At 47.9% G+C, this 15,917-nt stretch overlaps 1 protein-coding gene across 1 annotated transcript; it reads left to right on the forward strand.

The window, feature by feature from the left end:
• Positions 1–5,977: 5,977 nt before the first annotated feature.
• CAMK2N1 (calcium/calmodulin dependent protein kinase II inhibitor 1) lies at positions 5,978–9,329 on the forward strand. The gene is made up of 2 exons (XM_034753632.1): positions 5,978–6,412; positions 7,974–9,329. The coding sequence occupies exons 1-2, from the start codon at positions 6,244–6,246 to the stop codon at positions 8,042–8,044; spliced, it is 240 nt and encodes a 79-aa protein (XP_034609523.1). The 5' UTR covers positions 5,978–6,243; the 3' UTR covers positions 8,045–9,329.
• The last annotated feature ends 6,588 nt before the right edge of the window (positions 9,330–15,917 follow it).

Below are 15,917 nucleotides of genomic sequence, written 5' to 3' on the forward strand. Positions count from 1 at the left end.
TATCTGCGTGTAGGACTTGGCAGCTTGGTGGCATTCATCCAACATCAGCTCTGCTGCATGCTCGGAGCATCTGCAATGAGTGGTAGAAGAGCCTTAGAGCGATCAGTAAAACAGGTACAGTTGTAAATAGGTATTTTATGTCTGCAGAATCCATCCTAAAAGCCATGTCTACGGAAACGTTACTACTGACCTGAATCAAGACACACTCTCATGCAGCAGAACAATTACAATGCAGAAGATGCTACCTCTCCGCTTCAGCCCCGCTCCCCTCCTCTTTTCAAAAATGAGTCTGATCTCTCCAGCTGCTAGATTAGAAACCATCGTTGTCTAAAGCAGCCAGAAACCGATCACGTGACCGGTTGTGTACGCAGTGCCAGCACAAGTGAAAACTGAACCAGCAAGCAACTCTCCCCGCTCCTGGAACCCACCAAGAACGTTTCAAGGCCAGGGAACGTTGTATACCTTATTAATAAACCATGGTGTTCGGAGACGCATCTGTTTTAACCCTTTTGCTGCTGGACCTCTCTGTGGCAGGCAGTGCTGCTAACTTCACTAAGGACCTCACACTGGTTGGTGGGATGTTCAGATATATTGAGTGTGTTTTGCAGCAATTAAGAGCCTGCTGGTTTGATATCCCTAGTCGGTGTGGTGGACAGGCCTTGTTTTGGGTCTGGTGAGCCCACAAACCCAGGTGCATTTAAGCGTTGCAGTGAAAATTTAGCCCCTAAAATCTGAAGCTACTGAGGAAACTTTACTGAGGTGCATCCGAAGAAGTGAGGTTTTTACTCACGAAAGCTTATGCCCAAATAAATCTGTTAGTCTTTAAGGTGCCACCAGACTCCTTGTTGTTTTTGAGGAACCTTTAAAAAGCCTCTTTTCCTTTATCAGGTACCAACTTGGTACTTTTCATTTCAAAGCACTCTGCTAACAGGAATTATCTTTCTATCTCTGTGAAGCAGATAGGCAAGCATTGCTAGCCGCATTTAGACGGGGAAAAGCAGGGTGGTTAAGTGACTTGTCCAAGGCTGCAAAGGGAATCAGTGGCAGAGATGCCCATAAGCTTTACATGCTTCTGGTCCTTGTTCCTGTGTTCAGTCCTCTGGGCCATGCTGCCTGCACAGTATAGGAGGCCTGTGGTTAATAAAAGGAGAAACCCCCATTCTGGAGGCAGGGAAATTATCCAAAAGCTGTGCTCAATTAGTGCAGGCTTTTATGCCCAGCTGCTTGACCCATTACTGCCTATTATTTCCTTTGCTGTATCATTTTCCCTCTGCTGAGCGATGTACTGCACAAAACAGAGGGTCAGGGTTGCTTCCCATGAAGCCTGTTTGTCTGTTTTAATCAGGGACTTTGGCACAAGTGATGCTTCCTTCTCCAGCCCAGACTTAGCCTTTCAGGCAGCAGCCACACCATTGCTCTGTTATCTCTGTTGCCAAGTGATTTCCAGGGGGAAAAGAAGGTAGCCATGCAAATATAACTGTTTAAACACATCTCCTGTGCACTGGGACCAGCAAGTCTGCAGGCAAAGCCTGAAATAGGCTTATTCATTACAGAAACATCAGAACGAGAGGCTTTGGGGAGCTGACAGCCAGCGTCTCCTTACAAGACTGGGCAGGATTGAGAGAATCAGGTTTCGAGTTCCTGGGTGGGTTGGTTCTTGGAAGACACTGCCGAAGAGCTCTTCGTTTACACGTAATCCATTCTGGAGCTCTTAAACCTCTCGGGAGTGGAAAGTGCTTGTTCACCTGCTCATCTGCTACTGAAGCACTTTGTAGATTACAGACAACTTCCCCTTCAGATGGTGTGATTCTGCCACAGTCACTAACCACAGTGCCCTCCAGCTCCCCCTCTGACATACTGTCCCAAAACATACACACCGGAGTCCCTCAGCCCAGCCTGCCGGTGTTCGGTGTCACCTGGGCTTCCAGGGCCAGGGGAGGGATTTCCATTTTTTACATTGAATTCAGGAGTGGTGGAAGCTTTGAGGCTGAAGTCCTGTATCCACAGAACAAGTACATTGTGGGCAACAACAGTACACATTCTCCTACCCTGCTTTTCTTAATCTGCCTCTCCCCCACACACACATCTTTAAAGGGAGAGGGTAGCTCTGTCTCTAAACCCATCAATCCTAGGTTGCTGGATCTCGGCCAAGACTGCCAGCAGGAATGTTAATTAGTGCTGAAACTCACGTGCACATCTGTTCACTAGGAATTGGCCTGAGACCCCCAGTTCACTTCAGAGAGCGCATGGAACAGCTGTCGAGGGGCAGTAACATTCAGTCACAGACATCTGGCGCTGGAATCGGATCGGTACCCCAGAAACGAAAGGTTCTGTAGCTCAGTCTCATGACCTGTCCGGACCCTTGATTCCTGAAACGCTTGCGAAGCATTAAATGCTTCAAGATGGCGATTGTTATTAGTTGGGAATGCTACAAAGAATATTATTTATCACAAATCTTTATAGCGGGGGGCAATGAGCTTGGTAACAGGCTAGCCCGAGCCTTTTGCTTCTAGGTCAATGGCTCAAATTCAACTGAGGAAGGACAGAAGCGTTGTTCCCACCTGACGGTGGGGTAGGGACCTAGTTGCAGTGAGCAGGCAGTATCAGTCCAGGTAACATCCCAAAACCACTAACTGGGAACTTTCCTGGCAGCCTCAGCAGAGAGCCTAAGCCTTGAGTGGACATGCGGATTAGCCATTGATAGGACAATTCAATCACCTCTAGGGCTAGGCCCTCCACCCATGGTTCAAAGCATGCGTGACTGGCTTCTACTCCTGTTACCTCAATGGGAGAGAAGGAGCAGAGCCCCTACCCATCCCCACCCCTTCTCTGTAAGCTGCCACTGCCTGTGCTCATACCTGTTCTCTGCATAAATAAGAAGATTTCAGTCGTCAGGGCTGTCAGTCTGGCACCTTTTGCCAGCACTAAAATTCTCACCCATCTCCACGTACTGAATAAATCTGCACAAGACGAGGATCTGAATTAACGCTAAATAACAAGGGAATTGCTGCAGGATCAACACGTTACCCGCCAAGCAAAAGAGTTTTGCTCAAAGAGAAGAACAGACTACAAAAAATGCCTGTAAGAACGAGCAGTGACTCATGAACTCTGCTAACTATGCCCTCCTTTCCCTTAAAAGGAGCTGCGCGTTATGGGTACTGGGATGGAATGGTACATGGTTTTCCTAGTCGCTGCCATATAACCTTGTTAGTGTTGCTTCAGTATGTATATGTGGCACTGCATGAGGTTCCAGCCTCATTCTGCTGCAATGGACATCACTATGCTTCAATCGCCAAATCAGGAGACCATTTTATCGTACTGCACTGGATTAGGTGTTCGTATCAGATGACACTGCAATGCACTATGCTGCAGTGACCCACCTCCCTCTGTTGCATTGGGTTACACGGGTCCTGCAGCATTGCATAACCTCATGTTCCCTTGGGTCGTGCTGTTATTCTAGCATCACTTTGGCTTACGGGGGGGTTGCCATGTGTCAGGACAGCTTTGATGTTGCACCCTTTGTGTTGCTGTGGGTCGCACAGCCCTGCAGTTTCACAGCCATTTTGTTGGATTGGGACACAGGGAACTACTAAAAATTTCCTAGCTCATGTGTTTTGTAGCGTGACCTTTGTGTTGGGGTAGGATTTTCCTGCTTCCCCTTGTTTGCTTCCCCAGTTGCAGAAGTCACATCCTCCTGGTCAAAAAAGGCTCATTTGTTTGCCTTCCAGCAATAGGAAGTTACAGGGTATCAGGTTGCCCGGGCATTGCTTCAGACACACTGCACCAGGGTTATGCCATGTCACATGGGAGTACACCAGTGTTTCCGGGAGGCATTCACACCTTATCACGTTACATCACCTCTTTCAGTACAGCAGGGGCTGCTGGGAGGAGGTAGTGGCAGAAACATGCATCTGAGAGCGGGACAGGCGAGATGCCCACAGTGCTTGTTTCACGTACCGCATGCTGGGTAATGACATGAGAGGGCGCCATGTTTCTAAAACTAAATTAAATCTTTATTAAGAGAACGGTTCACGGGGGTGCGGCAGTGGCAGCTAGCATTCCAGCCACGTGCACACAGACTGACTTCCCAGCGCCTCCTCCAAACTCTTCCCTCCTGCAACCTGTGCTCCTCCCTCCAGCTCTATGTAGGTTGTTACAGTGTTGGCTGTGTGGAGAGCCAGGTATGGGGAGCGTATAGATACCACACGGCAGTCTTCACTATATATTCCAGCTCCGTGAACAGGCCACATCCCTCATCCTCTGACCTTTACACCCCTTGTGAGTGAATCCTTCCTTTCCATCCACACTGAGGACTGGTTATGGAAGCAGAGCACACATTAGGAAACAGGGCCATTTACAGAGTAAAGCTGCCAGCAGTGTAGAAGATTTTATCTCCCGGGCCTTAAGGCTTCATCACAAGGAAGATGGCAGTAGCCTTAGCCCAAGCCTCACAAATGCTCCACCCGCTGCATTAGTGCCATTACTGCAGAGCTGCTGTTCTGAGGCTAAAGAAAACGGGGCTTTGCCATCCCTTTCCCCACTGCTGTAATGGCTGGCCAAGGTACTGCAGAACCTTAGTCAGGGAATCAACATTCAGGCTTCTTTTCCCAGGAGGAGGTGGTGGGAGAATCCACTTGACGGGGATTCCTGGAAGGGGTGAGAGAGGAAAAGGACAATTACTTAGATGCCAGCGATAGGATATAAATGGGATTGTTGCAGGAGGGCGCTGCTCGCTCAGGAGCGATGAGCTGAGCTTGTCTATAAGGCTCGGACGGGCATGTACTATACAATTCGTTCCCTGAGACTGGGAAGAGCATGGGCATTGGGGGACATTGGTCCCTTCCCCATTTGACGAGCAGTCTAAATACCTGGCTAGATCAGGTTAGATTATCTAGGTCCCTTCTTTCAGCGTTTCTCTGATGTTAATCTCAGTATTGAGGCTTTTGGTCAGAAGCTGTTCAAAATGCTCCTTAGATTTTTAAAGGGAGCCAATGAAACATCCACCCGAGGTGGTGTCCCTGCCCCTTTACAAAGGAGACTGACCCAGACCAGGGTACTCAGAGGGAGAAAGGCAATTGTCAGCCCCTTTCTTGGAGATCACAGCAGTGAGGGGTGCTGGGGGAGGGGATTTCCTCCAAATAATGAACCATAATAATCCATTAACTAAAGCAGCAGCCCTTGCCTTTTCAGCAGAGCATCTGGCAACGTGCTAGCTCTGTACCTTCCACTCCATCTTGTTGCTGCAAGCACCCCTCCTCCACTCTGCTGCAAGAGGGGCGCTCCCAGAAATCAAGGGAGCATGGGGATGTGCACCAGGAGATACAAGGAAAGCAAGAATGCTGCAGTATATATGGGGTGGGGTATAGAAGCAGAGGCAGAGACCGTGCCCTGCTGCTGAAAACGAAAGAGTCAAGCTGGTTGTGGAGAGGAAGGGTGGCCTTGCCCAGGCGGCTTGGGAACAGTGTTGAATTGGTAATGAAAGAGGTGCCAGGGTGCAGACCATTTTTTTTTTTGTTACATTCCCCATAACTGATGTGCCAGGCCCGGAGGTGCCGGGGCTAAGCCCAGCCTGGGAGTCAGGGGGCCGGGGTTCTGTTTCTCCCTCTAGGAGGGAGTAAGGCTCAGTGGTGAGAGCCAAGCCCCCCCCCCTCTGCCCCCACCTGCCATGGGGGTGGGGGGCGATGGGAGGCTTCGGGCACAGGTGGCAGGTGCCTGGGAAGGGCAGAGCTCTCGTGCACCCAGCCGGGAAAGCACCCGGGCGGGGAGGCGGAGGCTGCAAGGGAGGGGCGAACCCCCCCGCCCCGGGGCGAACCCCCCCGCCCCGGGGCGAGCCCAGCCCAGCCCCGCCCGCGCGCGGCAGCCGGGCTCTGCCCTCGGTGACGTTGCTCCTGTTCCCGGGATCTCTCTGCCCCCCCCGCCCGCAGCTCGGAGCCAGCCCCCAGCGGCAGCGCGGGGAAGGACTCCCGCCCCCCGCCCCCCCTTTGCTCCAGCCGCCGCAGCTGCCTCCTCTCGCCCGGGAGCCGGGCGGCCACTCTCGCGCCGCCGCCGGAGGATGTGGCTGGGGCCGCGGTGCTGCAGCTGAGCCCAGTCGGGAGCGGGACCCCCCCGGCGCCGGTGCCGGTGCAGCTTCGCCGCTTCCCCTGCCGGGCCGGGGCTGCCGGGCCAGCGGCGACCCTGTCTGCCGGCTGCGAGCGAGCAGGAGCGGGCGGAGGGCCAGGGGCCGCGGACCCGCCCGGCCAGACCATGTCGGAGGTGCTGCCCTACGGCGAGGACAAGCTGGGGCACTTCGGGGACGGCGGGGAGGTGGGGCAGATCTCCTTCACCTGCCGCCTGCAGGACACCAGCAACTTCTTCGCGGGGGGGCAGAACAAGAGGCCCCCCAAGCTGGGGCAGATCGGCAGGAGCAAGAGAGGTAAGGACCGGGCTCGCCCCCTTTCCGAAAGCCTTGCAGCCCCCGGCTGGGGGGGGTTTCTCCCCCTAGCCCGCCCCGTTCCCTTCTCCGCAGCTAGTGGGAATCGGAGTCACCCCGCTTCGCTCCCTTCTCCGTAGCTATTCGGAATCGGAGTCACCCCGCTTCGCTCCCTTCTCCGCAGCTGTTCAGAATCGGAGTCACTTCGCCCCGAGTCCCCCTTGGCCGCCAGGTTTCACACCTGTTTGGCCAGGACCCCCCCCCCCCAATAGGCGCGTTGCCAAGCACAGACGCCCCGAGATGGGGCTCCGGGAGCGGGGATTGGGATCCGGAGCCGGGCGGCGGCTGGAGGAGAACAAGGCTGCGGGATTAGCAAGGGCTTGTCACCCGCGCGGAACGGGTTGACGTGCTGAGTAAGGGGTCGGGATCTCCAGTCTGCTGGGGGAATCCCGGGGCAGCACTGGTGCAGCTCCATTTGCCACCGTGTGCCTGCTCTGTGCACGGGGGTGATCAATAGGGTGTGTCGGGGGTGGGGGAATAAAATGTAGCATGGGATCTGCTCGCTTAGCAGTGTAAACCGATGGGTCTTTTTTACCCCACAGTTCAGGTGAGCAGATCCCCCACTCCTCTTTGCCATTCACAGCACACCCAACACCTCCCCAGCGGCATTTTCACTTCTTTAGAGAAGTGACCACATCCCTGTAGTTAAAACATTCTGTGTACTGGAGCGGGGGAAGGGGGGGCATGTAGTTCTCTGACTAGTTTAAATGTATCAAATCCAAGTCTGAGTCTTGTGCGCAGAATTCCTTCTTGCAAGTCAAAATGCTGTTGGGGAGGTGTTGAGTCTGCATTGAGTGGGAAAACTGCGGTAGATCCTGTAGGTACCCATGGGGGAGAGGGAAGGTCATCTGGCAGTTAAAAAGATGTTTTCTTCTCTCTTTTTCTCCACATTGCATGTTTATGATAAAAACCCTAAAGAGTCCTAACCCCATGTCCCTATTAGAGACAAAGAAATTCCAAGTGATCTCAATAGTCACAACATGGCTAATCTGGAAGTGTCTCTTGACATCTAGAGAGCTCAGAGATCCTGCAACTCATTTCAGAGGGGAATAGGTTCCGTTCAGCTACGACTTATCCCAGTTGATTTAAAAAAATACACCATCAGTTGTTTTAGACAACCTAACCCTAGCGGCCAAGTGTTTGGTGACCTTGAAAACACTGGATTAAGTGTGTAACATTATCCAGTGCATTTAATTCTTTGCAATGGTATCACTTCTTCTCTTTAATTAGCAGCAAAATGCTGAATGGACACACTTCTTTCTCTATGAAACTCATGTTTCCCTGACTTTTATGCTATTTAAACAAAATCATTTGCAATAACCATATGTGTGTGTGTATTGGAATTCAGTGTTGCCTTGGACGTTAGGTAGAGAGACTCTGTTGAACCATACGTGTTTCAGGGGGGCAGATTGCAATACCAGGGGAATTCATGCAACAGCAAGGGGAGGGGGACGGGACAAGGAAAGCTACAATGTATTCATCATTTTGTTTTTCTGCTTTACAGTTGTCATTGAAGATGATAGAATTGATGATGTGCTGAAAAATCTTTCAGAAAAGGCACCTCCCGGTGTTTAATTCCCTCCCAGAGACACTGAGTAAAGGGGAAAAATAATTTACAATGTAATACATTATTGGCAAAAAACAAACAAAAAAAGCACTCTGAAATCCTTCATTACTAGCCTGTGATCCGCAATGCACATCAGCAGATTGTATCTTAACATCAGGCTTGGAGACAGAAGAGGTGCGAAAAGGAAGAAGGTTTAAGTAATGTGCAAAACAAAACAAAAATCCACCAAAACAAAAAACCAACCCTAAACCCAGCCCACAAACAGTAATAAATCAAAGTGTATCAGTTGCAGCTATATTGTTTAAATTACTAGTCATTTCTTTTTTCTATATGATGAATATTGCACAATTCTAGATCTGGGGTTTAAAGTTCTTCGAACAATGCAGCAAAACACAGTGTTTTCGGACCGTGGTACCTTTTGCTGGTCATGCTTGTTCCAAAAGAGCACCTTGTTTACATTATTTAATCTTGCAAAAATGATTCCGTGCACTTGGATGTAACATGCTATCAGTTTCATTGGGTTTTTTTATGTTGATGTCCTTGGATGTTTAAAAAAAATTATATATAAATTATATATATATCTATTTCATTTTAGTCACATTTTAACGTATCGATGGAATGTGTGGAAAAAAAACTTTTATAAGGAATGAACTATAGGAATAATTGTTTTATTTTTTAAAGCTTGTATTACTTTGTTGCTGTGAGCAACTGCTCAAGTTAGCGCAAATGGACAAATTTTATATGTAAAACAGAAAAAAATGCTCAGCTTTTTCTAACTACCATGCAGTCTGTAGTGTGGGCAATCTCTGTTTTTTTTCCTATATTGTGGCAGTTTATTCTCTTTAATAGACTGTGTTTAAAAAAAAAAAAAAACGGAACAAAAAAAAATCCAATGTAATCACAAGAGTGCCAAATATCTTGAGATGCCAAATGGCAGTCGGTTTTCCTTTCTTATTTAGTGCTCTTTGAGTTTATGTAAAGTAGCACTTTTGGTGTCCTTTCTGTTCTTTATAGGGCTCTCTACTGGATTTTATTGATATCTAGACATCTATATATATATAAAAAAATATCTTCTGAGTTTTCTTTTACTTTTTTTTGCATGATATGTGAAAAAAAAAAAAAAAAAAGCCTCTTGTGTGAGGGACTATTTTACTGGTTTTGTTTGCAACTTTGAAAGACAGACCTCAAGAAGGATTTTATTTTTTTTTCTTTTCTTAAATATTGTGTATGTTGCACTTTTATCCACGACACAGGGCTATTTCTGCAATGTACAATAAAAAACAAAACAGTCCATTCCTGTGTCTGATCAGTATCTCTTGTCTTGTTTTTGTGCCTGCAGCATGCAGTGAGATCTGTTTCAGGCCGAACGCTAAGGCTTCATATGTCTGTCTCAGAGTGAGGTGTTAGGTGGTCACTGGGGGAATGTCAAGGAAAGAAGAAATTAATGACATGTCAAGCTGGCCCATGCTGGAAGTACTTTCTGTTCATACTGAGGCTAATAGGGAATTGGGCATATGGAGGAGTTGTGATTATTGCTCCCCAGGGGAAAGTTAAATGGAGCCCGGTGGGTTGGGTGTGTTGGTTTGCTAGTCGTCATTGATTTTCACACACACACACACACACACACACGCGCACACACACATACACACACACCCCACCTCCATCTTTATGCCAGTCTCTCCTTGGATGGCATTACACAACAGCAAACCCACCAGCCATTCCTGCCTGCTTAGAACTGCCTGCCTGATGTATTGAAAAACAAACAAGCAAAAACTCACTACTGGCAAGGAGAAGGATTTACTTGAAAGACAAAAAAAAAAAAAAAAAAACCCTCAGAATCCTTGTGCTTTCTCCCTCTGGCCCCTTCACTGCCGAGTAAACCTGACCATGCTTTAATGTGCTGTCCCTAGCTTCCAACAGTTGCCAAGTGGGTCGAACAATAACGTGCCTGCTGCTGGAGCCTCTGATATTGAAGGTGAAGGAGAAAGGGCTGGGGGATGGAGGAAGAGTGTGTTTGCCTGGATTATTACTAGAGCTGGGCCAAAGCAGAGCCACTCACCAGCTCCCCTTCCCTGACCTTGGGCCGAGGGGAGGGAGGGAGCTCAGATTAAAAGGCACCTGGATCCAAACGGTTCCTGTTTTTGGTTTTGCAAAACCAGCACAACTTCTCTTCCCAGCTTTGCCAGCAAGAGGCTTTCCTGGATTCTTACCAGAACTCACAATCCAATGCTTCAGTGAGCATTGCTGGGGCTGTTGGTAAGACTCTTGAGATCTGGTGTCATAACATTGAACGGAGCGATATGAGGGCTGGGAGTGGCTGAGACAGATGTAACAGCCAGGGCAAAAGGGCCAAGGAGGGTAACTCAGCAGTGCTAGTCACTGAACAATGGCAATTGATACTAAGAAGCATAATTCTAGAATAATAACAATAGCCCTACAAAGGTGCATGGATCTGACTCTCGCATGTGAATTGAGTTGTTATTTGCAATGGTTCCTGATAGGTTTGTACACCACCTAATGCAGTGGGGCCCCACTCTGGTTGGCTACTAGATCCTACCACTATATAAATAATAAAACATGAAGATGCCTACAAATGGGTCATTATTTTAGTGGCTGGTGCCGCAGGGTGAGATCAATGGAGGAAAAGCACTTTGTGCCAGCTACGTTGTGTTGTTAATAGGAATTCTTATTTACTGAGGTTGGGGGGGTTGTGTGTATGTGTAATGCCATGTTTGAGATCCCTCTTTTCACCAAAGAACTGCCCCAGCTAGGAAGCGAAATTTACAGAGGGTGGTGTTAAGAAGATCGTAATTTCAACAAGAAGAGCTAAGAGGGGCATCTCTCAATCTGCGAGCGCCTGACTGTGGGATGCAACAGGTGAGCGAGGCCCCAAATGAGGGGGACACAAAATAATTCATGCAAAAAACTTTCTATGCCATGGGATTCATCAGTTCAGTGTAATAAACTTTTTCTATAGCCTGAGCTTTGTGATTAAAAAACAAAAAAAAACCCAATGTAAATAACTTTCAAGACTAAAAGTGTCTGATCTGTGCAGCTGTAGGTACCTTTAGACTTAAGACGAGTGGCCTCCTTCAAAACAGGGACATTTGAGAGGTAGGGGCAGGGTGGGAACAAAGGGGGAAAAAATATTATCCTGCCTCCAAAACTACTGATCACTGCAAAGTGTCTCTTTTTATATATTTGAAAAATATATTTTCTTAATTCTATTTATTCCCTCTCCCCTTTTCTTTCTTTCTTTCTTTCTTTCCTCTCTCTCTCTCTCTAACAATTGTGTGAGTGGTTTCTGTTGTGTAGCCTTTTTTCATTGTGGACAATACACTGTGAGAGGATTATGCAGAGGGGATGGCTGTGGAACGCGAACAAAGAGCTCCTATTCTCAAGCTGAGTAGGTTTGTCAATTGGTGGTTGAAAGGCTCTGATGGTTGTTTTTCAGGAGATGGCATTAAAATATTACTATAATAGCACAAAAGCAATTGTGTCAGTGGTGAGGAGGCAGTGTCAGGTAGTTTTGTGGACACTTCCGTGTCACAGGCATCTTTAAATGGAAAATGTGAATGTAAACATCTGTAAAGGATGCACTTTGGAATCTGGAAGCATGTTAATTGGCAGGAAATTATGCCAAGTGTAGAACATATTGTGAAAATATGTCTGAGCAACAGTAAATATAGAAAGGGAGGATATTAAGCTCTAAAGATGATGAGAGAATCTATAATCCCTCTCATTGATTGAGCATCAAGGGCTGCATTATTCAAACACAATTAATTGAATACTTGCAATAAATGTAAATCTTGGTGGATTCTGGTTGACAGCTTAAGACACCCCTCACCCCCCAGCCTTGCTTCTAAGGGGAATTCTTTACAAACTCTTGTAAATTATTGATTTAAAAAAAAAAGAGAGAGAGAGAAATGAAAGAAGCAGCTGCAGACAGAATGAAAAGAGAGAGAGAGAGAGGGAGAAAATGACTTCCTGGCACACTCACCACAAGTCAGGCACAATCAGACCTAAGAATAATAGAGCCCAATCCCGCTCCCACTGAAAGATGTGAACTGTAGACCCAATTCTGTAATGAGTTCTGTGCAGGTGGACCTCTGTGCCCAGGTGAAGCCCATTACAGGATCAGGCTATCCATCACGTTTGCCTTTCATCTGAGGATCTCAAAGTATTTGGCAAACATGAAGGGCCCAATCCTGCAAATTCTCATTCACACTAGCAATACGCACTGATGCGAGCAATTCCATTGATTTTAATAGGACAACAAGCATAAGTAAAGCTTATTCACACAAATAAGGATGTGCAGGATTGGGCTCTAGCTTAAGCCTCACAACGGTCTTGTGAGTTAGGTCAGACATATATAAAATAACATGTCATCCAGCACTGAAATGCAGCCATTTCTGGGGTGCAGCACAGCTGTTGTGGAATAGCTCAGACTAACAATGCACAGTTGTTCCTGGGAAGTTAAATTAATTATTAGTCTATAAATATAATTATTAGTCACAAAATATTTCTCTTAGATCAGGGACCCTAAAGCGTAGCTCTTGGGTCAAACACTTGTGGGGTCCTGCAGCTGCCCTTTCCCTTTACATACATGAAAACAAAACCAGTCACTGCAGTTTGTGTATAGCAGCCGCTGAACTAAAACACTGAGTAGTTTCTATTCACCTGCCAGCAACGATATAAATATTATGGTGGCATGTGGATTTTTTTTTAAGTTAAATGTATGTAAATTTACATGCAAATGAGGTGATGCCCAAGGGCTGCTGGCTAATTGCCAACACATCCCTCGGTGTTGCAAAGTTTGGATGCTTCTGCCTTATGTTTATGACCATAAAAATTAATCACACCTTGAGAAGTGTATTTCACACACCACAAAAGAACCACCTCCGTTGGCACAGCTCACAGCGTTAAAAATAATAGTTATTATTGCTACTACTGATTAGTTGTAAAGAGCCCAACACCGGTGCTTGGCATTTTGCAAACAGCAGTTGCTTTGTGCAGGGAAATTGAGTATTGACCGTGCTTGGGGAAACCAAGAATCTTAGAAACGTTCTTTGGAAGAGAGAACTGAGATTTGTAAAATAAATGCAAGCCCTGAAATCTGTGCAAACCCCAAGCCAGCTGAGAAGAATGCAGTGTCCATGGTAGCCTAGGTTCTGTAAAAGGCATGATGGATGCTTTCAAAAAAATATTTTAATAAAAGCAACTTCCTGCTGAGTGGAGCTGTCATCTCAGACTGGAGACTGTACAGTCCCTTCTCCCCTCACCCTTGGAACAGCTGCTCTGGTTTATAAAACCTGCCTGTTTGGGAAGGGAAAAAAAAAAAAAAGAACATTGTAAAAACTATCCCAAAGCCTGCTGTGTGGAATAAGGCAATGTTAATGACAGCACGTCCTAGCACAGGGGGACTTGCACCTGGCTGCAGAGTTACTCTGGTAAAAGCGAGTGAAATCTCTCATCTGCAGTTCTGAGATAGCTGCTATCAAATGGTGCAATTGCAGGCAAACGTAGGGTCTGAGCCTGCACCCAGGGCAACCAATGGCAAAACCTGTTTGGCCACTTGCAGAGGTGCTGTGGAAGGGGTTGTAAAGTTATGCTTCAGGCAGTGGGTATGAGAGAGTCTAATGTGGCCAAATTCATCCCTGGTGCAACTTCAGTCTTCTTTTGAGTTAGCCAGGGACGAATGTAGCCTGTGGAGTCTAAGGGACCCATTGGGGCTGCCCCTTCTTTATTCAGGGTTGGGCTCAGGGATACGAATACCTACCTCTCATATGGCACTTTTCAACAGTAGATCTCAAAGCGCTTCAGGACAGGATCTGTAATATATGTATCCTCACAACACACCTGTGAGCTGGCCTGGATTAACCAAGGTGCATTCAGTGCATTTGCCCAGGGCCCCCATCTCGGGTGGGCGAGGGGGGAGAGGCCGACCACCAGAAAAAAAGAAAAACAGTGGCGCTGTGACCCAGCCTGCCAGACTACAAGCTTATGCCCAAATAAATCTGTTAGTGTTTAAGGTGCCACCGGTCTCCCGGTTGGTTTTTTCAGGCTACACCACCACTCAAATTTGGCCAGCCTGCCCCTCTGTCATGAACGAGGGGTGACCAGGCCAAACCTGAGTGGCACTGTGACTCCACGTGCCAGGTCACAGCCTCACGAGTCCAGTGTGTGTGGGGGCAGTTTCCACAGAGCACAAGGCCCCAGAATTCTTTAATCTGGCGGCACTGCTTATGAGGCAGGGCAGTGCTATTATCTCATGGTAAAGACGGGGAACTGAGGCACAAAGAAGCTTGTGCCTCACACAGGAGGACTATGGTAGGTCAGGGAACTTAATCTAGGACTCCCAAGCACTAGTCTAGTACCCTAATCACAGAACCATCCTTTCTCCACTGGCCAGCTGCCCTCACTTGTGTCTTAGCTGCAAGGAGCTACTGTGCCACCTGAGAATAGCTGAGGTATAGGATTGTCCTCGGGGATGCCTCCTCGGTCCTCTGACATGCCCCCTCTGGCATGTCCCCCAAAATGCCAGCTTTATGTCTGCCAGGGAGGCCTCCTATGCCAGAGGTATTCAAAGGGAAGGCAATATGGCTGCTTTGCAGTCCCTTAGTACCAGTCTAACCTCAGGGTAGGGGTACTTTCCCTCCCCCTGGAACTCAGTTTGACCTCCGGTCAGTGGAGAAACTAGAGGAAGTCAAATGGAGTCACCCATAAGGAACTGAGGGTGGTATTAGGCCCTGAGGAGGTGTGAAGGAGGTATAAATTATACCAGACTCTCTAGACCCCTGCCCCTCAACACTTGGTTTCAGAATGAAAACTGGGAGGTGCTGAGCCAAGGGGGTGGTGGGCATGTGTCTGAGTGGGAAGGAAAGGAATAGTTATAACAAGATCTAGGACAGAAGAGCAATTGCAGACAGATTTCATGGGCTGTCTGGCTGATGTGTGAGGAGTACTTTGGCCACAGGTGCAGGAAGTCGCCACGGTGATTTTGGGAGGGTCACACATGGAGGAAGTCGCCACGGTGATTTTGGAGGGGTCACTGGTGCAGGAAGTTGCTGAGATGATTTGGAGCGGGTAACGTGGGAAGGAAGGGTTCAGTGCAGGCCTACAGGGCAAAGCTGAGCGCTAAATACCAATGAAAGGTGAGGGTGGGTGCAAGGGCTGCTGGGAGTCAGAGAGAGAATGGAGTCATAGCAGGTTGTCAGGGAGCATCTCAGTGGATGGGGATGTAGCTGTAGGAAGTTGCCTGTGGTAGCTGAGAAGAGGCAGTCACAGATCATTGCCAGTGAGTCTTAGGGAGCATAAGGACAAGAACATGCCTATAAACAACAGGTGTGGAAGTTGCCACTTAGAAGTAGAGGGGGGCATGTAGGTGCCAGATGCTACCAATGGGCTACCAGCAGAGTTTAGATGTTGTAGTAAGGGGGTGCTACAGAAACAGCCGAGAGGGGCTGACTCTGACTGGAGGGCACACAGGCAGCAGGCTGTTAAAAAGAATTAGGAGGAGAAGCGTTTATAAATGTCCTTTAACAATTTAAAAAAAGAAAACCAGGGAGGAATAAACTGCTGCAAATAGCTGTAGGTGGAAAAGCAGGTAAGGGGACTACCTGGAAAAGGTGTGAATGTCAAACCAACAGGTCATGGCGACTTGCTGGGCGGAGTGAGTGGGGAAGGAACTACCGAGCTTGCTGTGCTGGTCCTGCTGAGTATTTCTGGGGAAGGACGGAGAATGGAGGAGAAAGGAGAGGGCTGAAGAAAAGCAAATGTGCCACTGACTGTCTAGAAAGGAGAGAAGATGCAATCTTGCCAGTTAGCCTCTGGTAAGCCTAACTTCTTTCCCTAGTAAAATAATGGAGCAAATATTAAGAC

Source organism: Trachemys scripta, chromosome 19, assembly GCF_013100865.1.
Source record: "Trachemys scripta elegans isolate TJP31775 chromosome 19, CAS_Tse_1.0, whole genome shotgun sequence".
Classification (NCBI taxonomy): domain Eukaryota; kingdom Metazoa; phylum Chordata; order Testudines; family Emydidae; genus Trachemys; species Trachemys scripta.